Below are 22451 nucleotides of genomic sequence, written 5' to 3' on the forward strand. Positions count from 1 at the left end.
CCGAGGTCCAGACCTCTTGATATCTGAGTGAGTGACTAACTAAACCAATGGGGGCCCCCTGGGCAAGGGAAGACATGGCCGAGGTCCAGACCTCTTGATATCTGAGTGAGTGACTAACTAAACCAATGGGGCCCCCTGGGCAAGGGAAGAAATGACCGAGGTCCAGACCTCTTGATATCTGAGTGAGTGACTAACTAAACCAATGGGGGCCCCCTGGGCAAGGGGAAGACATGACCGAGGTCCAGACCTCTTGATATCTGAGTGAGTGACTAACTAAACCAATGGGGCCCCCTGGGCAAGGGAAGAAATGGCCGAGGTCCAGACCTCTTGATATCTGAGTGAGTGACTAACTAAACCAATGGGGCCCCCTGGGCAAGGGAAGAAATGGCCGAGGTCCAGACCTCTTGATATCTGAGTGAGTGACTAACTAAACCAATGGGGCCCCCTGGGCAAGGGAAGAAATGGCCGAGGTCCAGACCTCTTGATATCTGAGTGAGTGACTAACTAAACCAATGGGGCCCCCTGGGCAAGGGAAGACATGACCGAGGTCCAGACCTCTTGATATCTGAGTGAGTGACTAACTAAACCAATGGGGCCCCCTGGGCAAGGGAAGACATGACCGAGGTCCAGACCTCTTGATATCTGAGTGAGTGACTAACTAAACCAATGGGGGCCCCCTGGGCAAGGGAAGAAATGGCCGAGGTCCAGACCTCTTGATATCTGAGTGAGTGACTAACTAAACCAATGGGGCCCCCTGGGCAAGGGAAGACATGACCGAGGTCCAGACCTCTTGATATCTGAGTGAGTGACTAACTAAACCAATGGGGCCCCCTGGGCAAGGGAAGAAATGGCCGAGGTCCAGACCTCTTGATATCTGGAGTGAGTGACTAACTAAACCAATGGGGCCCCCTGGGCAAGGGAAGAAATGGCCGAGGTCCAGACCTCTTGATATCTGAGTGAGTGACTAACTAAACCAATGGGGCCCCCTGGGCAAGGGAAGACATGACCGAGGTCCAGACCTCTTGATATCTGAGTGAGTGACTAACTAAACCAATGGGGCCCCCTGGGCAAGGGAAGACATGGCCGAGGTCCAGACCTCTTGATATCTGAGTGAGTGACTAACTAAACCAATGGGGCCCCCTGGGCAAGGGAAGACATGGCCGAGGTCCAGACCTCTTGATATCTGAGTGAGTGACTAACTAAACCAATGGGGCCCCCTGGGCAAGGGAAGAAATGGCCGAGGTCCAGACCTCTTGATATCTGAGTGAGTGACTAACTAAACCAATGGGGCCCCCTGGGCAAGGGAAGAAATGACCGAGGTCCAGACCTCTTGATATCTGAGTGAGTGACTAACTAAACCAATGGGGCCCCCTGGGCAAGGGAAGAAATGGCCGAGGTCCAGACCTCTTGATATCTGAGTGAGTGACTAACTAAACCAATGGGGCCCCCTGGGCAAGGGAAGAAATGACCGAGGTCCAGACCTCTTGATATCTGAGTGAGTGACTAACTAAACCAATGGGGCCCCCTGGGCAAGGGAAGACATGACCGAGGTCCAGACCTCTTGATATCTGAGTGAGTGACTAACTAAACCAATGGGGCCCCCTGGGCAAGGGGAAGAAATGGCCGAGGTCCAGACCTCTTGATATCTGAGTGAGTGACTAACTAAACCAATGGGGCCCCCCTGGGCAAGGGAAGAAATGGCCGAGGTCCAGACCTCTTGATATCTGAGTGAGTGACTAACTAAACCAATGGGGCCCCCTGGGCAAGGGAAGACATGACCGAGGTCCAGACCTCTTGATATCTGAGTGAGTGACTAACTAAACCAATGGGGCCCCCTGGGCAAGGGAAGAAATGGCCGAGGTCCAGACCTCTTCATATCTGAGTGAGTGACTAACTAAACCAATGGGGCCCCCTGGGCAAGGGAAGAAATGACCGAGGTCCAGACCTCTTGATATCTGAGTGAGTGACTAACTAAACCAATGGGGCCCCCTGGGCAAGGGAAGACATGGCCGAGGTCCAGACCTCTTGATATCTGAGTGAGTGACTAACTAAACCAATGGGGCCCCCTGGGCAAGGGAAGACATGGCCGAGGTCCAGACCTCTTGATATCTGAGTGAGTGACTAACTAAACCAATGGGGCCCCCTGGGCAAGGGAAGAAATGACCGAGGTCCAGACCTCTTGATATCTGAGTGAGTGACTAACTAAACCAATGGGGCCCCCTGGGCAAGGGGAAGACATGACCGAGGTCCAGACCTCTTGATATCTGAGTGAGTGACTAACTAAACCAATGGGGCCCCCTGGGCAAGGGAAGAAATGGCCGAGGTCCAGACCTCTTGATATCTGAGTGAGTGACTAACTAAACCAATGGGGCCCCCTGGGCAAGGGGAAGAAATGGCAGAGGTCCAGACCTCTTGATATCTGAGTGAGTGACTAACTAAACCAATGGGGCCCCCTGGGCAAGGGGAAGACATGACCGAGATCCAGACCTCTTGATATCTGAGTGAGTGACTAACTAAACCAATGGGGCCCCCTGGGCAAGGGAAGAAATGACCAAGGTCCAGACCTCTTGATATCTGAGTGAGTGACTAACTAAACCAATGGGGCCCCCTGGGCAAGGGAAGACATGACCGAGGTCCAGACCTCTTGATATCTGAGTGAGTGACTAACTAAACCAATGGGGCCCCCTGGGCAAGGGAAGAAATGGCCGAGGTCCAGACCTCTTGATATCTGAGTGAGTGACTAACTAAACCAATGGGGCCCCCTGGGCAAGGGAAGAAATGGCCGAGGTCCAGACCTCTTGATATCTGAGTGAGTGACTAACTAAACCAATGGGCCCCCTGGGCAAGGGAAGACATGACCGAGGTCCAGACCTCTTGATATCTGAGTGAGTGACTAACTAAACCAATGGGGCCCCCCTGGGCAAGGGAAGAAATGGCCGAGGTCCAGACCTCTTGATATCTGAGTGAGTGACTAACTAAACCAATGGGGCCCCCTGGGCAAGGGGAAGAAATGACCGAGGTCCAGACCTCTTGATATCTGAGTGAGTGACTAACTAAACCAATGGGGCCCCCTGGGCAAGGGAAGACATGACCGAGGTCCAGACCTCTTGATATCTGAGTGAGTGACTAACTAAACCAATGGGGGCCCCCTGGGCAAGGGAAGACATGGCCGAGGTCCAGACCTCTTGATATCTGAGTGAGTGACTAACTAAACCAATGGGGCCCCCTGGGCAAGTGAAGAAATGGCCGAGGTCCAGACCTCTTGATATCTGAGTGAGTGACTAACTAAACCAATGGGGCCCCCTGGGCAAGGGAAGACATGACCGAGGTCCAGACCTCTTGATATCTGAGTGAGTGACTAACTAAACCAATGGGGGCCCCCTGGGCAAGGGAAGACATGGCCGAGGTCCAGACCTCTTGATATCTGAGTGAGTGACTAACTAAACCAATGGGGCCCCCTGGGCAAGGGAAGACATGACCGAGGTCCAGACCTCTTGATATCTGAGTGAGTGACTAACTAAACCAATGGGGGCCCCCCTGGGCAAGGGAAGAAATGACCGAGGTCCAGACCTCTTGATATCTGAGTGAGTGACTAACTAAACCAATGGGGCCCCCCTGGGCAAGGGAAGAAATGGCCGAGGTCCAGACCTCTTGATATCTGAGTGAGTGACTAACTAAACCAATGGGGCCCCCTGGGCAAGGGAAGAAATGGCCGAGGTCCAGACCTCTTGATATCTGAGTGAGTGACTAACTAAACCAATGGGGCCCCCTGGGCAAGGGAAGAAATGGCCGAGGTCCAGACCTCTTGATATCTGGAGTGAGTGACTAACTAAACCAATGGGGCCCCCTGGGCAAGGGAAGAAATGACCGAGGTCCAGACCTCTTGATATCTGAGTGAGTGACTAACTAAACCAATGGGGCCCCCTGGGCAAGGGGAAGACATGACCGAGGTCCAGACCTCTTGATATCTGAGTGAGTGACTAACTAAACCAATGGGGCCCCCTGGGCAAGGGAAGACATGACCGAGGTCCAGACCTCTTGATATCTGAGTGAGTGACTAACTAAACCAATGGGGCCCCCTGGGCAAGGGAAGAAATGGCCGAGGTCCAGACCTCTTGATATCTGAGTGAGTGACTAACTAAACCAATGGGGCCCCCTGGGCAAGGGAAGACATGACCGAGGTCCAGACCTCTTGATATCTGAGTGAGTGACTAACTAAACCAATGGGGGCCCCTGGGCAAGGGAAGACATGGCCGAGGTCCAGACCTCTTGATATCTGAGTGAGTGACTAACTAAACCAATGGGGCCCCCTGGGCAAGGGAAGAAATGACCGAGGTCCAGACCTCTTGATATCTGAGTGAGTGACTAACTAAACCAATGGGGCCCCCTGGGCAAGGGAAGACATGACCGAGGTCCAGACCTCTTGATATCTGAGTGAGTGACTAACTAAACCAATGGGGCCCCCTGGGCAAGGGAAGAAATGGCCGAGGTCCAGACCTCTTGATATCTGAGTGAGTGACTAACTAAACCAATGGGGCCCCCTGGGCAAGGGAAGAAATGGCCGAGGTCCAGACCTCTTGATATCTGAGTGAGTGACTAACTAAACCAATGGGGCCCCCTGGGCAAGGGAAGACATGACCGAGATCCAGACCTCTTGATATCTGAGTGAGTGACTAACTAAACCAATGGGGCCCCCTGGGCAAGGGAAGAAATGACCAAGGTCCAGACCTCTTGATATCTGAGTGAGTGACTAACTAAACCAATGGGGCCCCCTGGGCAAGGGAAGACATGACCGAGGTCCAGACCTCTTGATATCTGAGTGAGTGACTAACTAAACCAATGGGGCCCCCTGGGCAAGGGAAGAAATGGCCGAGGTCCAGACCTCTTGATATCTGAGTGAGTGACTAACTAAACCAATGGGGCCCCCTGGGCAAGGGAAGAAATGGCCGAGGTCCAGACCTCTTGATATCTGAGTGAGTGACTAACTAAACCAATGGGGCCCCCTGGGCAAGGGAAGACATGACCGAGGTCCAGACCTCTTGATATCTGAGTGAGTGACTAACTAAACCAATGGGGCCCCCTGGGCAAGGGAAGAAATGGCCGAGGTCCAGACCTCTTGATATCTGAGTGAGTGACTAACTAAACCAATGGGGCCCCCTGGGCAAGGGAAGAAATGACCGAGGTCCAGACCTCTTGATATCTGAGTGAGTGACTAACTAAACCAATGGGGCCCCCTGGGCAAGGGAAGACATGACCGAGGTCCAGACCTCTTGATATCTGAGTGAGTGACTAACTAAACCAATGGGGGCCCCCTGGGCAAGGGAAGACATGGCCGAGGTCCAGACCTCTTGATATCTGAGTGAGTGACTAACTAAACCAATGGGGCCCCCTGGGCAAGTGAAGACATGGCCGAGGTCCAGACCTCTTGATATCTGAGTGAGTGACTAACTAAACCAATGGGGCCCCCTGGGCAAGGGAAGACATGACCGAGGTCCAGACCTCTTGATATCTGAGTGAGTGACTAACTAAACCAATGGGGCCCCCTGGGCAAGGGAAGACATGGCCGAGGTCCAGACCTCTTGATATCTGAGTGAGTGACTAACTAAACCAATGGGGCCCCCTGGGCAAGGGAAGACATGACCGAGGTCCAGACCTCTTGATATCTGAGTGAGTGACTAACTAAACCAATGGGCCCCCTGGGCAAGGGAAGAAATGACCGAGGTCCAGACCTCTTGATATCTGAGTGAGTGACTAACTAAACCAATGGGGCCCCCTGGGCAAGGGAAGAAATGGCCGAGGTCAGACCTCTTGATATCTGAGTGAGTGACTAACTAAACCAATGGGGCCCCCTGGGCAAGGGAAGAAATGGCCGAGGTCCAGACCTCTTGATATCTGAGTGAGTGACTAACTAAACCAATGGGGCCCCCTGGGCAAGGGAAGAAATGGCCGAGGTCCAGACCTCTTGATATCTGAGTGAGTGACTAACTAAACCAATGGGGGCCCCCTGGGCAAGGGAAGAAATGACCGAGGTCCAGACCTCTTGATATCTGAGTGAGTGACTAACTAAACCAATGGGGCCCCCTGGGCAAGGGAAGACATGACCGAGGTCCAGACCTCTTGATATCTGAGTGAGTGACTAACTAAACCAATGGGGGGCCCCCTGGGCAAGGGAAGACATGACCGAGGTCCAGACCTCTTGATATCTGAGTGAGTGACTAACTAAACCAATGGGGCCCCCTGGGCAAGGGAAGAAATGGCCGAGGTCCAGACCTCTTGATATCTGAGTGAGTGACTAACTAAACCAATGGGGCCCCCTGGGCAAGGGAAGACATGACCGAGGTCCAGACCTCTTGATATCTGAGTGAGTGACTAACTAAACCAATGGGGCCCCCTGGGCAAGGGAAGAAATGACCGAGGTCCAGACCTCTTGATATCTGAGTGAGTGACTAACTAAACCAATGGGGCCCCCTGGGCAAGGGAAGACATGACCGAGGTCCAGACCTCTTGATATCTGAGTGAGTGACTAACTAAACCAATGGGGCCCCCTGGGCAAGGGAAGAAATGACCGAGGTCCAGACCTCTTGATATCTGAGTGAGTGACTAACTAAACCAATGGGGCCCCCTGGGCAAGGGAAGAAATGGCAGAGGTCCAGACCTCTTGATATCTGAGTGAGTGACTAACTAAACCAATGGGGCCCCCTGGGCAAGGGAAGAAATGGCCGAGGTCCAGACCTCTTGATATCTGAGTGAGTGACTAACTAAACCAATGGGGCCCCCTGGGCAAGGGAAGAAATGGCCGAGGTCCAGACCTCTTGATATCTGAGTGAGTGACTAACTAAACCAATGGGGCCCCCCTGGGCAAGGGAAGACATGACCGAGGTCCAGACCTCTTGATATCTGAGTGAGTGACTAACTAAACCAATGGGGCCCCCTGGGCAAGGGAAGAAATGGCAGAGGTCCAGACCTCTTGATATCTGAGTGAGTGACTAACTAAACCAATGGGGGCCCCCTGGGCAAGGGAAGAAATGGCCGAGGTCCAGACCTCTTGATATCTGAGTGAGTGACTAACTAAACCAATGGGGCCCCCCTGGGCAAGGGAAGAAATGACCGAGGTCCAGACCTCTTGATATCTGAGTGAGTGACTAACTAAACCAATGGGGCCCCCTGGGCAAGGGAAGACATGACCGAGGTCCAGACCTCTTGATATCTGAGTGAGTGACTAACTAAACCAATGGGGCCCCCTGGGCAAGGGAAGAAATGGCCGAGGTCCAGACCTCTTGATATCTGAGTGAGTGTCTAACTAAACCAATGGGGCCCCCTGGGCAAGGGAAGAAATGGCCGAGGTCCAGACCTCTTGATATCTGAGTGAGTGACTAACAACATCAATGGGGCCCCCTGGGCAAGGGAAGAAATGACCGAGGTCCAGACCTCTTGATATCTGAGTGAGTGACTAACTAAACCAATGGGGCCCCCTGGGCAAGGGAAGAAATGACCGAGGTCCAGAACTCTTGATATCTGAGTGAGTGACTAACTAAACCAATGGGGCCCCCTGGGCAAGGGAAGACATGACCGAGGTCCAGACCTCTTGATATCTGAGTGAGTGACTAACTAAACCAATGGGGCCCCCTGGGCAAGGGAAGAAATGACCGAGGTCCAGACCTCTTGATATCTGAGTGAGTGACTAACTAAACCAATGGGGCCCCCTGGGCAAGGGAAGAAATGGCCGAGGTCCAGACCTCTTGATATCTGAGTGAGTGACTAACTAAACCAATGGGGCCCCCCTGGGCAAGGGAAGAAATGGCCGAGGTCCAGACCTCTTCATATCTGAGTGAGTGACTAACTAAACCAATGGGGCCCCCTGGGCAAGGGAAGAAATGACCGAGGTCCAGACCTCTTGATATCTGAGTGAGTGACTAACTAAACCAATGGGGCCCCCTGGGCAAGGGAAGACATGGCCGAGGTCCAGACCTCTTGATATCTGAGTGAGTGACTAACTAAACCAATGGGGCCCCCTGGGCAAGGGAAGAAATGGCCGAGGTCCAGACCTCTTGATATCTGAGTGAGTGTCTAACTAAACCAATGGGGCCCCCTGGGCAAGGGAAGAAATGGCCGAGGTCCAGACCTCTTGATATCTGAGTGAGTGACTAACAACATCAATGGGGCCCCCTGGGCAAGGGAAGAAATGGCCGAGGTCCAGACCTCTTGATATCTGAGTGAGTGACTAACAAAGTCAATGGGGGCCCCCTGGGCAAGGGAAGAAATGACCGAGGTCCAGACCTCTTGTGTCCTCATATGTAGTTATGGCCCTGGATGGTGACTGACATCATGGCAGCAGCCGACAGTAGTATACTGGCATGCCATACAAGGCTATTGCCCCTCCCTGCAGTGTCTACCAATGAAAGGACACTAAGGTAGGCTACTGTTATATAAATATGTCCATTTGTAGTTTACTGCATTCTATTCCACCTCCTGGTGGCTTTTATAGGCTGCTAAGCTTGTACTGTATTTGTTTTGGGGTTATAAAGGCCCTGGAGTCCGGAGGGGTTATAAAGGCCCTGGAGTCCGGAGGGGTTATAAAGGCCCTGGAGTCCGGAGGGTTTATAAAGGCCCCGGAGTCCGGAGGGGTTATAAAGGCCCTGGAGTCCGGAGGGGTTATAAAGGCCCCGGAGTCCGGAGGGGTTATAAAGGCCCTGGAGTCCGGAGGGGTTATAAAGGCCCTGGAGTCCGGAGGGGTTATAAAGGCCCTGGAGTCCGGAGGGGTTATAAAGGCCCTGGAGTCCGGAGGGGTTATAAAGGCCCTGGAGTCCGGAGGGGTTATAAAGGCCCTGGAGTCCAGAGGGGTTATAAAGGCCCTGGAGTCCAGAGGGGTTATAAAGGCCCTGGAGTCCGGAGGGGTACTGTATATAGGCTCCTACAAAGCAGAATCAATGAGTTTGCCAGCTATTTCGCCCCAAATAACTATTTTAGAAAGATAACCTTGAAATGGGCATGGTGAAATTGGGTCAACAACCAAGAACATATATAAGTTTAGCTTTCTTCATGAACCAGAAAATCAACAGTTATTTCTTCATTGGGTGGGTGGTGGTTTTGGCTGGGTTGGAGCAGGACGGTGGCGGTTTCGAGGGGGACTTTCGGGGGTCTTGGAGGGTTGGTGGCCTGGCGGTTGGGAGCTTGGGCCGGTGGCCGAGAGGTCGCTGGGTCGGGTTCCCCGATATGACTTGGTGGGAGATCTGTCGATCTGCACTTGGACGGGGCGCTTGGCCCTGGTGGTTCCTGTGGGTCGCTGGGGCGCTTGGCCCTGGTGGTTCCTGTGGGTCGCTGGGGCGCTTGGCCCTGGTGGCTCCTGTGGGTCGCTGGGGCGCTTGGCCCTGGTGGCTCCTGTGGGTCGCTGGGGCGCTTGGCCCTGGTGGTTCCTGTGGGTCGCTGGGGCGCTTGGCCCTGGTGGTTCCTGTGGGTCGCTGGGGCGCTTGGCCCTGGTGGTTCCTGTGGGTCGCTGGGGCGCTTGGCCCTGGTGGCTCCTGTGGGTCGCTGGGGCGCTTGGCCCTGGTGGCTCCTGTGGGTGGCTGGGGCGCTTGGCCCTGGTGGCTCCTGTGGGTGGCTGGGGCGCTTGGCCCTGGTGGCTCCTGTGGGTGGCTGGGGCGCTTGGCCCTGGTGGCTCCTGTGGGTGGCTGGGGCGCTTGGCCCTGGTGGCTCCTGTGGGTGGCTGGGGCGCTTGGCCCTGGTGGCTCCTGTGGGTCGCTGGGGCGCTTGGCCCTGGTGGCTCCTGTGGGTCGCTGGGGCGCTTGGCCCTGGTGGCTCCTGTGGGTCGCTGGGGCGCTTGGCCCTGGTGGCTCCTGTGGGTCGCTGGGGCGCTTGGCCCTGGTGGCTCCTGTGGGTGGCTGGGGCGCTTGGCCCTGGTGGCTCCTGTGGGTGGCTGGGGCGCTTGGCCCTGGTGGCTCCTGTGGGTGGCTGGGGCGCTTGGCCTGGTGGCTCCTGTGGGTGGCTGGGGCGCTTGGCCCTGGTGGCTCCTGTGGGTCGCTGGGGCGCTTGGCCCTGGTGGCTCCTGTGGGTCGCTGGGGCGCTTGGCCCTGGTGGCTCCTGTGGGTCGCTGGGGCGCTTGGCCCCTGGTGGCTCCTGTGGGTCGCTGGGGCGCTTGGCCCTGGTGGCTCCTGTGGGTCGCTGGGGCGCTTGGGCCCTGGTGGCTCCTGTGGGTGGCTGGGGCGCTTGGCCCTGGTGGCTCCTGTGGGTCGCTGGGGCGCTTGGCCCTGGTGGCTCCTGTGGGTCGCTGGGGCGCTTGGCCCTGGTGGTTCCTGTGGGTGGCTGGGGCGCTTGGCCCTGGTGGCTCCTGTGGGTCGCTGGGGCGCTTGGCCCTGGTGGCTCCTGTGGGTGGCTGGGGCGCTTGGCCCTGGTGGCTCCTGTGGGTGGCTGGGGCGCTTGGCCCTGGTGGCTCCTGTGGGTGGCTGTGGATGGGTGTGTCTGCTAGATGTCTGAATTTAATGTAAATGTTGAGTGGCTTCACTGCAGCTACAGTGAGGGAAAAAAGTATTTGATCCCCTGCTGATTTTGTACTTTTGCCCACTGACAAAGACATGATCAGTCTATAATTTTAATGTTAGGTTTATTTGAACAGTGAGAGACAGAATAACAACAAAAAAATCTAGAAAAACGCATGTCAAAAATGTTATACATTGATTTGCATTTTAATGAGGGAAATAAGTATTTGACCCCTCTGCAAAACATGACTTAGTACTTGGTGGCAAAACCCTTGTTGGCAATCACAGAGGTCAGACGTTTCTTGTAGTTGGCCACCAGGTTTGCACACATCTCAGGAGGGATTTTGTCCCACTCCTCTTTGCTTATCTTCTCCAAGGCATTAAGGTTTTGAGGCTGACGTTTGGCAACTCAAACCTTCAGCTCCCTCCACAGATTTTCTATGGGATTAAGGTCTGGAGACTGGCTAGGCCACTCCAGGACCTTAATGTGCTTCTTCTTGAGCCACTCCTTTGTTGTCTTGGCCGTGTGTTTTGGGTCATTGTCATGCTGGAATACCCATCCACGACCCATTTTCAATGCCCTGGCTGAGGGAAGGAGGTTCTCACCCAAGATTTGACGGTACATGGCCCCGTCCCTTTGATGCGGTGAAGTTGTCCTGTCCCCTTAGCAGAAAAACACCCCCAAAGCATAATGTTTCCACCTCCATGTTTGACAGTGGGGATGGTGTTCTTGGGGTGTTTAAATCAATTTATTTAAAAAATTTACATGCGTTTTTCTGGATTTTTTTTTTGTTATTCTGTCTCTCACTGTTCAAATAAACCTACCATTAAAATTATAGACTGATCATTTCTTTGTCAGTGGGCAAACGTACAAAATCAGCAGGGGATCAAATACTTTGTAGATTCACTGTAGATTATATGTTTTAAAATTCAAAAACGTATATAAAAACAGTTATATCTGGATGTTTATCAAAGTGACCTAATTGATCCTGCTTTGTAGTAGGCTATACCCCGGCACGTCTATTATTCAGGACAAACTGTTCACAGCCCTCTGGTTGGTGGAGATCACATTTAGAAAGTTTAAAGCTTATTTCCTGCCATTCTACACGTTGCCATGTCTTCTGTGTGTTCATATGATATCTGAATTTTTTATAATGACTCAAACATTACAACTAAAATCAATAGGTTAAAAAACCTAGCAAAAAAAGTATCTGATATGTCCTCAGGCCGCCCATATGAAAAGGACTGCAATCAGAGTGCAGTACAACATTTTACATTTACATTTACGTCATTTAGCAGACGCTCTGGTGCATTCACCTTATGATAGCCAGTGGGATAACCACTTTACAATATATTTTTTCCTTTGGGGTGGGGTAAGGGGGGGTAGAATGATTACTTTATCCTATCCCAGGTATTCCTTAAAGAGGTGGGGTTTCAAATGTCTCCGGAAGGTGGTGAGTGACTCCGCTGTCCTGGCGTCGTGAGGGAGCTTGTTCCACCATTGGGGTGCCAGAGCAGCGAACAGTTTTGACTGGGCTGAGCGGGAACTCTGCTTCCGCAGAGGTAGGGGGGCCAGCAGGACAGAGGTGGATGAACGCAATGCCCTCGTTTGGGTGTAGGGACTGATCAGAGCCTGAAGGTACGGAGGAGCCGTTCCCCTCACAGCTCCGTAGGCAAGCACCATGGTCTTGTAGCAGATGCGAGTTTCAACTGGAAGCCAGTGGAGTGTGCGGAGGAGCGGGGTGACGTGAGAGAACTTGGGAAGGTTGAACACCAGACGGGCTGCGGCATTCTGGATGAGTTGTAGGGGTTTAATGGCACAGGCAGGGAGCCCAGCCAACAGCGAGTTGCCGTAATCCAGACGGGAGATGACAAGTGCCTGGATTAGGACCTGTGCCGCTTCCTGTGTAAGGCAGGGTCGTACTCTCCGAATGTTGTAGAGCATGAACCTACAGGATCGGGTCACCGCCTTGATGTTAGCGGAGAACGACAGGGTGTTGTCCAGGGTCACGCCAAGGCTCTTTGCACTCTGGGAGGAGGACACAACGGAGTTGTCAACCGTGATGGCGAGGTCATGGAACGGGCAGTCCTTCCCCGGGAGGAAGAGCAGCTCTGTCTTGCCGAGGTTCAGCTTGAAGTGGTGATCCGTCATCCATACTGATATGTCTGCCAGACATGCAGAGATGCGATTCGCCACCTGGTTATCAGAAGGGGGAAAGGAGAAGATTAATTGTGTGTCGTCAGCGTAGCAATGATAGGAGAGACCATGTGAGGAACACTGCAGCTATTCTGCAACTACTGCATCCAAAATACATTTACATATTTACGTCATTTAGCAGACGCTCTTATCCAGAGCGACTTACAGTTAGTGAATACATATTTTTTTATACTGGCCCCCCGTGGGAATCGAACCCACAACCCTGGCGTTGCAAACGCCATGCTCTCAAGGGGTCTGAATACTTTCCTAAGGCACTGTATACTTTTTTTTAATCAAGGGAGGCCAAATGATCGCTGGCTTCCCTTGCATTCAATGCTACGGGCAGCAACAGTGTCATACTATTTTTGACCAGACAGCATCAGATAGATGGCCTACACATACAGAGACAGAGGGGCGCTGTTTCGCTCGCTCTAATGCTTTCTCTGGTGAGATACATTCATCCTCTTGCGAATTTAAGGAAAATTATGAAACACATAGAGAAGAAATAAACATTATTTTATAGTTTATTTTTCTTATTTTCTTGGTACATTTTGGGGGGCTTCCCTTGGCATTCATGAATACAAGCCACGAGATCTAGTGCACACCATTGCAAACAGTTGCAAAACGTTTCGCAACGAAAACTAGAGTTTCTATTGGACAAATTCAGGTAGGTCCCACCCCGTTTGCTTCTGTTTGGTTCCTGGTTACGTAGCAGGCGAAAAATAAGATTCCTAGTGAATACACCCCTGTTTTAAACTATGGCTTTCCATATTAAACGTCGGCCAAACATTGACCCGTCAGCCACCGCCACCGCCCTTTAATTCACCGCGCGCTCCTTCCCATAGCGCGCTCCCGTATTCGACGAGGAAGTCCCGTCGTTCGTTCACAAGTACAGCTACGCCGAAGGAGATTGCAGATGTGTCTTGTTTCTCGCTTCAATAAGCGTATCCCGCAACCCTGCCGTGCATGGGACAGAGACGTTTGAGAATGTTTTCAGCAACGGAGAAAAGGTAGATTCTTAGATGTTATCTTCTTTTGCAGGTCGCTTATGATTGTAAAGTTACCTGTCTGGAGTTGCCCTCCGCTGTCTGTACCGTACAGGTGTGAACTGGGTGACGTTCTCGACTAATACAATGTGCTGTAGAAGTTGTCAGATCTACTGTGCTTGAATACCATGTGGCCTGTAAGTAGCCGATATCTCATTTCAATGCGGGAGGACTTTTGTTCGGAATTTAGGAATGTTATTGTGAAGATTTCAAAACAGGTATCCTCCCTAAAACAGGTTTATCAATTATCCTTAAAGTGCATCATGACAAAAGCCAGGCGTGGTTGTATAGACAAAGTGTAAGCATATGGGTTGAAAGGAAAATGCTAAAACATTTTACATTTTAGTCATTTAACATTGCAGTTAGTGAGTGCATACATTTTCATATTTTTTCATACTGGCCCCCCGTGGGAATCGAACCCACAACCCTGGCGTTGCAAGCGCCATGCTCTACCAACTGAGCTACACGGGACTTCAACAGCCAAACAAGCACACTTATATTATATGGCACCTGCCATAAAATCATGTCATGTAAAATCTCATATGGCACCTGGTATCTGTCATAAAATCATATACTGTATTGTGTTGTTTTTTATAGGTAACAGGTAACGTTCCCCTGATGTTATGGAAAGCGCTCTAAAACACTGTAAATGTTAAGCAATCAACACGTAATGAAGGACCAATCAAACACACTTTAATCTCCTATGATACCAATCTGTTGTAAAAATCATTTTGTCAATTATTTTTTACAATATGATTAAGTCTGAGGATGTTCAATTAGGGCGACATGATGACAGAAAGGTGCCATATATGAGATTAAAGTTATCTGCTAACATTCCCATGATGCTCTCTGTCCTGTTTCCTAAGTACTAAGAACCACCAGGCAGCAGCTAGCTCTGTCCACACACTGAACAGGAAAACACACATTGATCAGGAAATGGCTCATACCCTCCCTCTGACAGGCCATGTTTGGTTTGGACTGTTGCTCAACATCTGTAGCGCCAACTCAGCTGAACAGGCTTCAGCATATCTAACATCTAGTCCAACATTCCTAAGTTAACACCTTATTCATTCAATCAATCAAACTTTATTTATAAAGCACTTATTTTTGTTTAAAAAAAATTATAATGCAGTTCAAAGTGCTTATTACCATCTAATGTTGTAGTAATGTTAGTCACATTCAGTGTTATTACCATCTAATGTTGTAGTAATGTTAGTCACATTCAGTGTTATTACCATCTAATGCTGTAGTAATGTTAGTCACATTCAGTGTTATTACCATCTAATGCTGTAGTAATGTTAGTCACATTCAGTGTTATTACCATCTAATGCTGTAGTAATGTTAGTCACATTCAGTGTTATTACCATCTAATGTTGTAGTAATGTTAGTCACATTCAGTGTTATTACCATCTAATGCTGTAGTAATGTTAGTCACATTCAGTGTTATTACCATCTAATGCTGTAGTAATGTTAGTCACATTCAGTGTTATTACCATCTAATGCTGTAGTAATGTTAGTCACATTCAGTGTTATTACCATCTAATGCTGTAGTAATGTTAGTCACATTCAGTGTTATTACCATCTAATGTTGTAGTAATGTTAGTCACATTCAGTGTTATTACCATCTAATGCTGTAGTAATGTTTGTCACATTCAGTGTTATTACCATCTAATGCTGTAGTAATGTTGTTGTGGTTGATGCATACTTCTCAGTCCTAGTTGTGGTTGATGTATACTTCTCAGTCCTAGTTGTGGTGGTTGATGTATACTTCTCAGTCCTAGTTGTGGTGGTTGATGCATACTTCTCAGTCCTAGTTGTGGTTGATGTATACTTCTCAGTCCTAGTTGTGGTTGATGTATACTTCTCAGTCCTAGTTGTGGTGGTTGATGTATACTTCTCAGTCCTAGTTGTGGTGGTTGATGTATACTTCTCAGTCCTAGTTGTGCTGGTTGATGCATACTTCTCAGTCCTAGTTGTGGTTGATGTATACTTCTCAGTCCTAGTTGTGGTGGTTGATGTATACTTCTCAGTCCTAGTTGTGGTGGTTGATGTATACTTCTCAGTCCTAGTTGTGGTGGTTGATGTATACTTCTCAGTCCTAGTTGTGCTGGTTGATGCATACTTCTCAGTCCTAGTTGTGGTTGATGTATACTTCTCAGTCCTAGTTGTGGTGGTTGATGTATACTTCTCAGTCCTAGTTGTGGTTGATGTATACTTCTCAGTCCTAGTTGTTGTGGTTGATGTATACTTCTCAGTCCTAGTTGTGGTGGTTGATGTATACTTCTCAGTCCTAGTTGTGGTGGTTGATGTATACTTCTCAGTCCTAGTTGTGGTGGTTGATGTATACTTCTCAGTCCTAGTTGTGGTGGTTGATGTATACTTCTCAGTCCTAGTTGTGGTTGATGTATACTTCTCAGTCCTAGTTGTGGTTGATGTATACTTCTCAGTCCTAGTTGTGGTGGTTGATGTATACTTCTCAGTCCTAGTTGTGGTGGTTGATGCATACTTCTCAGTCCTAGTTGTGGTGGTTGATGTATACTTCTCAGTCCTAGTTGTGGTGGTTGATGCATACTTCTCAGTCCTAGTTGTGGTGGTTGATGCATACTTCTCAGTCCTAGTTGTGGTTGATGCATACTTCTCAGTCCTAGTTGTGGTTGATGTATACTTCTCAGTCCTAGTTGTTGTGGTTGATGCATACTTCTCAGTCCTAGTTGTGGTGGTTGATGTATACTTCTCAGTCCTAGTTGTGGTTGATGCATACTTCTCAGTCCTAGTTGTTGTGGTTGATGCATACTTCTCAGTCCTAGTTGTGGTTGATGTATACTTCTCAGTCCTAGTTGTGGTGGTTGATGTATACTTCTCAGTCCTAGTTGTGGTGGTTGATGTATACTTCTCAGTCCTAGTTGTGGTGGTTGATGTATACTTCTCAGTCCTAGTTGTGGTTGATGTATACTTCTCAGTCCTAGTTGTGGTGGTTGATGCATACTTCTCAGTCCTAGTTGTGGTTGATGTATACTTCTCAGTCCTAGTTGTGGTTGATGTATACTTCTCAGTCCTAGTTGTGGTTGATGTATACTTCTCAGTCCTAGTTGTGGTTGATGTATACTTCTCAGTCCTAGTTGTGGTGGTTGATGTATACTTCTCAGTCCTAGTTGTGGTTGATGTATACTTCTCAGTCCTAGTTGTGGTGGTTGATGTATACTTCTCAGTCCTAGTTGTGGTTGATGTATACTTCTCAGTCCTAGTTGTGGTGGTTGATGTATACTTCTCAGTCCTAGTTGTGGTGGTTGATGTATACTTCTCAGTCCTAGTTGTGGTGGTTGATGTATACTTCTCAGTCCTAGTTGTGGTTGATGTATACTTCTCAGTCCTAGTTGTGGTTGATGTATACTTCTCAGTCCTAGTTGTGGTTGATGTATACTTCTCAGTCCTAGTTGTGGTGGTTGATGTATACTTCTCAGTCCTAGTTGTGGTGGTTGATGCATACTTCTCAGTCCTAGTTGTGGTTGATGTATACTTCTCAGTCCTAGTTGTGGTTGATGCATACTTCTCAGTCCTAGTTGTGGTTGATGTATACTTCTCAGTCCTAGTTGTTGTGGTTGATGTATACTTCTCAGTCCTAGTTGTGGTGGTTGATGTATACTTCTCAGTCCTAGTTGTGGTGGTTGATGTATACTTCTCAGTCCTAGTTGTGGTGGTTGATGTATACTTCTCAGTCCTAGTTGTGGTTGATGTATACTTCTCAGTCCTAGTTGTGGTTGATGTATACTTCTCAGTCCTAGTTGTGGTTGATGTATACTTCTCAGTCCTAGTTGTGGTGGTTGATGTATACTTCTCAGTCCTAGTTGTGGTGGTTGATGCATACTTCTCAGTCCTAGTTGTGGTTGATGTATACTTCTCGGTCCTAGTTGTGGTTGATGCATACTTCTCAGTCCTAGTTGTGGTTGATGTATACTTCTCAGTCCTAGTTGTTGTGGTTGATGTATACTTCTCAGTCCTAGTTGTGGTGGTTGATGTATACTTCTCAGTCCTAGTTGTGGTGGTTGATGCATACTTCTCAGTCCTAGTTGTGGTGGTTGATGTATACTTCTCAGTCCTAGTTGTGGTGGTTGATGTATACTTCTCAGTCCTAGTTGTGGTTGATGTATACTTCTCAGTCCTAGTTGTGGTTGATGTATACTTCTCAGTCCTAGTTGTGGTTGATGCATACTTCTCGGTCCTAGTTGTGGTGGTTGATGTATACTTCTCAGTCCTAGTTATGGTGGTTGATGTATACTTCTCAGTCCTAGTTGTGGTTGATGCATACTTCTCAGTCCTAGTTGTGGTGGTTGATGTATACTTCTCAGTCCTAGTTGTGGTGGTTGATGTATACTTCTCAGTCCTAGTTGTGGTTGATGTATACTTCTCAGTCCTAGTTGTTGTGGTTGATGCATACTTCTCAGTCCTAGTTGTGGTGGTTGATGCATACTTCTCAGTCCTAGTTGTGGTGGTTGATGTATACTCCTCAGTCCTAGTTGTGAAGGTTGATGTATACTTCTCAGTCCTAGTTGTGGTGGTTGATGTATACTTCTCAGTCCTAGTTGTTGTGGTTGATGTATACTTCTCAGTCCTAGTTGTGCAGGTTGATGTATACTTCTCAGTCCTAGTTGTGGTGGTTGATGTATACTTCTCAGTCCTAGTTGTGCAGGTTGATGCATACTTCTCAGTCCTAGTTGTGGTGGTTGATGTATACTTCTCAGTCCTAGTTGTGGTGGTTGATGTATACTTCTCAGTCCTAGTTGTGGTGGTTGATGCATACTTCTCAGTCCTAGTTGTGGTGGTTGATGTATACTTCTCAGTCCTAGTTGTGGTTGATGCATACTTCTCAGTCCTAGTTGGTGTGGTTGATGCATACTTCTCAGTCCTAGTTGTGGTGGTTGATGCATACTTCTCAGTCCTAGTTGTGGTTGATGTATACTTCTCAGTCCTAGTTGTGGTTGATGCATACTTCTCAGTCCTAGTTGTTGTGGTTGATGCATACTTCTCAGTCCTAGTTGTGGTGGTTGATGCATACTTCTCAGTCCTAGTTGTGGTTGATGTATACTTCTCAGTCCTAGTTGTGGTGGTTGATGTATACTTCTCAGTCCTAGTTGTGGTGGTTGATGTATACTTCTCAGTCCTAGTTGTGGTGGTTGATGTATACTTCTCAGTCCTAGTTGTAGTGGTTGATGTATACTTCTCAGTCCTAGTTGTTGTGGTTGATGTATACTTCTCAGTCCTAGTTGTGGTGGTTGATGTATACTTCTCAGTCCTAGTTGTGGTGGTTGATGTATACTTCTCAGTCCTAGTTGTGGTTGATGCATACTTCTCAGTCCTAGTTGTTGTGGTTGATGCATACTTCTCAGTCCTAGTTGTTGTGGTTGATGCATACTTCTCAGTCCTAGTTTTGATGGTGGTGGTTGATACATACATCTCTAACAGTTTAAACTTTAAAGTGTTAGCTTGCTCTGTTTGGTTTACATTGGCAACATTGCTTACCCTAACCTTGTCATGTTTGTTTTGGCTGTACATAGCATACTAGTGGACAGTGTTTGTGTATTGTTCATACAAGGCTTGGGTTGGGCTCATACAGGGTTAGAGTTGGCCTCATACAGGGTTAGGGTTGGGCTCATACAGGGTTAGGGTTGGCCTCATACAGGGTTAGGGTTGGCCTCATACAGGGCTAGGGTTGGCCTCATACAGGGTTAGGGTTGGCCTCATACAGGGTTAGGGTTGGGCTCATACAGGGTTACGGTTGGCCTCATATAGGGTTAGGGTTGGGCTCATACAGGGTTAGGGTTGGCCTCATACAGGGTTAGGGTTCATACAGGGTTAGGGTTGGCCTCATACAGGGTTAGGGTTGGGCTCATACAGGGTTAGGGTTGGCCTCATACAGGGTTAGGGTTGGGCTCATACAGGGTTAGGGTTGGGCTCATACAGGGTTAGGGTTAGGGTTGGCCTCATACAGGGTTAGGGTTGGCCTCATACAGGGTTAGGGTTGGGCTCATGCAGGGTTAGGGTTGGCCTCATGCAGGGTTAGGGTTAGCCTCATACAGGGTTAGGGTTGGCCTCATACAGGGTTAGGGTTGGGCTCATACAGGGTTAGGGTTAGGGTTGGCCTCATACAGGGTTAGGGTTGGGCTCATACAGGGTTAGGGTTGGGCTCATACAGGGTTAGGGTTGGCCTCATACAGGGTTAGGGTTGGCCTCATACAGGGTTAGGGTTGGCCTCATACAGGGTTAGGGTTGGCCTCATACAGGGTTAGGGTTGGCATACAGGGTTAGGGTTGGCCTCATACAGGGTTAGGGTTGGCCTCATACAGGGTTAGGGTTGGCCTCATACAGGGTTAGGGTTGGGCTCATACAGGGTTAGGGTTGGCCTCATACAAGGTTAGGGTTGGCCTCATACAGGGTTAGGGTTGGCCTCATACAGGGTTAGGGTTGGCCTCATACAGGGTTAGGGTTGGCCTCATACAGGGTTAGGGTTGGTCTCATACAGGGTTAGGGTTGGCCTCATACAGGGTTAGGGTTGGCCTCATACAGGGTTAGGGTTGGGCTCATACAGGGTTAGGGTTGGGCTCATACAGGGTTAGGGTTGGCCTCATACAGGGTTAGGGTTGGCCTCATACAGGGTTAGGGTTGGCCTCATACAGGGTTAGGGTTGGGCTCATACAGGGTTAGGGTTGGGCTCATACAGGGTTAGTGCTCATACAGGGTTAGGGTTGGCCTCATACAGGGTTAGGGTTAGGGTTAGGGTTAGGGTTGGGCTCATACAGGGTTAGGGTTGGCCTCATACAGGGTTAGGGTTGGCCTCATACAGGGTTAGGGTTGGCCTCATACAGGGTTAGGGTTGGCCTCATACAGGGTTAGGGTTGGCCTCATACAGGGTTAGGGTTGGGCTCATACAGGGTTAGGGTTGGCCTCATACAGGGTTAGGGTTGGGCTCATACAGGGTTAGGGTTGGCCTCATACAGGGTTAGGGTTGGGCTCATACAGGGTTAGGGTTGGGCTCATACAGGGTTAGGGTTAGGGTTGGCCTCATACAGGGTTAGGGTTGGGCTCATACAGGGTTAGGGTTAGGGTTGGCCTCATACAGGGTTAGGGTTGGCCTCATACAGGGTTAGGGTTGGCCTCATACAGGGTTAGGGTTGGGCTCATGCAGGGTTAGGGTTGGCCTCATACAGGGTTAGGGTTGGCCTCATACAGGGTTAGGGTTGGCCTCATACAGGGTTAGGGTTAGGGTTGGCCTCATACAGGGTTAGGGTTGGGCTCATACAGGGTTAGGGTTGGGCTCATACAGGGTTAGGGTTGGGCTCATACAGGGTTAGGGTTGGCCTCATACAGGGTTAGGGTTGGCCTCATACAGGGTTAGGGTTGGCCTCATACAGGGTTAGGGTTGGCCTCATACAGGGTTAGGGTTGGCATACAGGGTTAGGGTTGGCCTCATACAGGGTTAGGGTTGGCCTCATACAGGGTTAGGGTTGGCCTCATACAGGGTTAGGGTTGGGCTCATGCAGGGTTAGGGTTGGCCTCATACAGGGTTAGGGTTGGCCTCATACAGGGTTAGGGTTAGCCTCATACAGGGTTAGGGTTGGGCTCATGCAGGGTTAGGGTTGGCCTCATACAGGGTTAGGGTTGGCCTCATACAGGGTTAGGGTTGGCCTCATACAGGGTTAGGGTTGGCCTCATACAGGGTTAGGGTTGGCCTCATACAGGGTTAGGGTTGGGCTCATACAGGGTTAGGGTTGGCCTCATACAGGGTTAGGGTTGGCCTCATACAGGGTTAGGGTTGGCCTCATACAGGGTTAGGGTTGGCCTCATACAGGGTTAGGGTTGGCCTCATACAGGGTTAGGGTTGGCCTCATACAGGGTTAGGGTTGGCCTCATACAGGGTTAGGGTTGGCCTCATACAGGGTTAGGGTTGGGCTCATACAGGGTTAGGGTTGGCATACAGGGTTAGGGTTGGCATACAGGGTTAGGGTTGGCCTCATACAGGGTTAGGGTTGGGCTCATACAGGGTTAGGGTTGGCATACAGGGTTAGGGTTGGCATACAGGGTTAGGGTTGGCCTCATACAGGGTTAGGGTTGGGCTCATACAGGGTTAGGGTTGGGCTCATACAGGGTTAGGGTTGGCCTCATACAGGGTTAGGGTTGGCCTCATACAGGGTTAGGGTTGGGCTCATACAGGGTTAGGGTTGGCCTCAAACAGGGTTAGGGTTGGCCTCATACAGGGTTAGGGTTGGCCTCATACAGGGTTAGGGTTGGGCTCATACAGGGTTAGGGTTAGCCTCATACAGGGTTAGGGTTGGCCTCATACAGGGTTAGGGTTGGCCTCATACAGGGTTAGGGTTGGCCTCATACAGGGTTAGGGTTGGGCTCATACAGGGTTAGGGTTGGCCTCATACAGGGTTAGGGTTGGGCTCATACAGGGTTAGGGTTGGCCTCATACAGGGTTAGGGTTGGCCTCATACAGGGTTAGGGTTGGCCTCATACAGGCATTTCCCATCAAAATAACTCATTGTTATTGACGAGGGCATCCCATTACAAATGTCTGTACTCTATACTATGTTTTTGACCAGCACTGGAAGCACATCTCATCTAGCCATAGCCTACAATTTACATTTACATTTAAGTCATTTAGCAGACACTCTTATCCAGAGCGACTTACAAATTGGTGCATTCAACTTAGGAGCAAAGTCAGTGCAATCAGGGACAACT

At 49.9% G+C, this 22451-nt stretch overlaps 2 protein-coding genes across 3 annotated transcripts in view; one reads left to right on the forward strand and one right to left on the reverse strand.

The window, feature by feature from the left end:
• Positions 1-9067: 9067 nt before the first annotated feature.
• LOC121555647 (proline-rich protein 2-like) lies at positions 9068-14681 on the reverse strand. The gene is made up of 2 exons (XM_045212778.1): positions 14663-14681; positions 9068-10503 (listed from the first exon to the last, which is right to left on the reverse strand). The coding sequence occupies exons 1-2, from the start codon at positions 14679-14681 to the stop codon at positions 9068-9070; spliced, it is 1455 nt and encodes a 484-aa protein (XP_045068713.1).
• Positions 13515-22451, forward strand: part of mctp2b (multiple C2 domains, transmembrane 2b) — a 161112-nt gene continuing 152175 nt past the window's right edge. The window contains exon 1 of one of the 2 annotated variants that reach the window (XM_041869467.2): positions 13515-13679. The gene's annotated coding sequence lies outside the window, so the exon portion shown is untranslated. The remainder of the gene's footprint in view (positions 13680-22451) is intronic. The other variant, XM_041869468.2, reaches the window with a different exon arrangement.

The sequence above is a fragment of the Coregonus clupeaformis genome, unplaced genomic scaffold, assembly GCF_020615455.1.
Source record: "Coregonus clupeaformis isolate EN_2021a unplaced genomic scaffold, ASM2061545v1 scaf0050, whole genome shotgun sequence".
Lineage (NCBI taxonomy): Eukaryota > Metazoa > Chordata > Actinopteri > Salmoniformes > Salmonidae > Coregonus > Coregonus clupeaformis.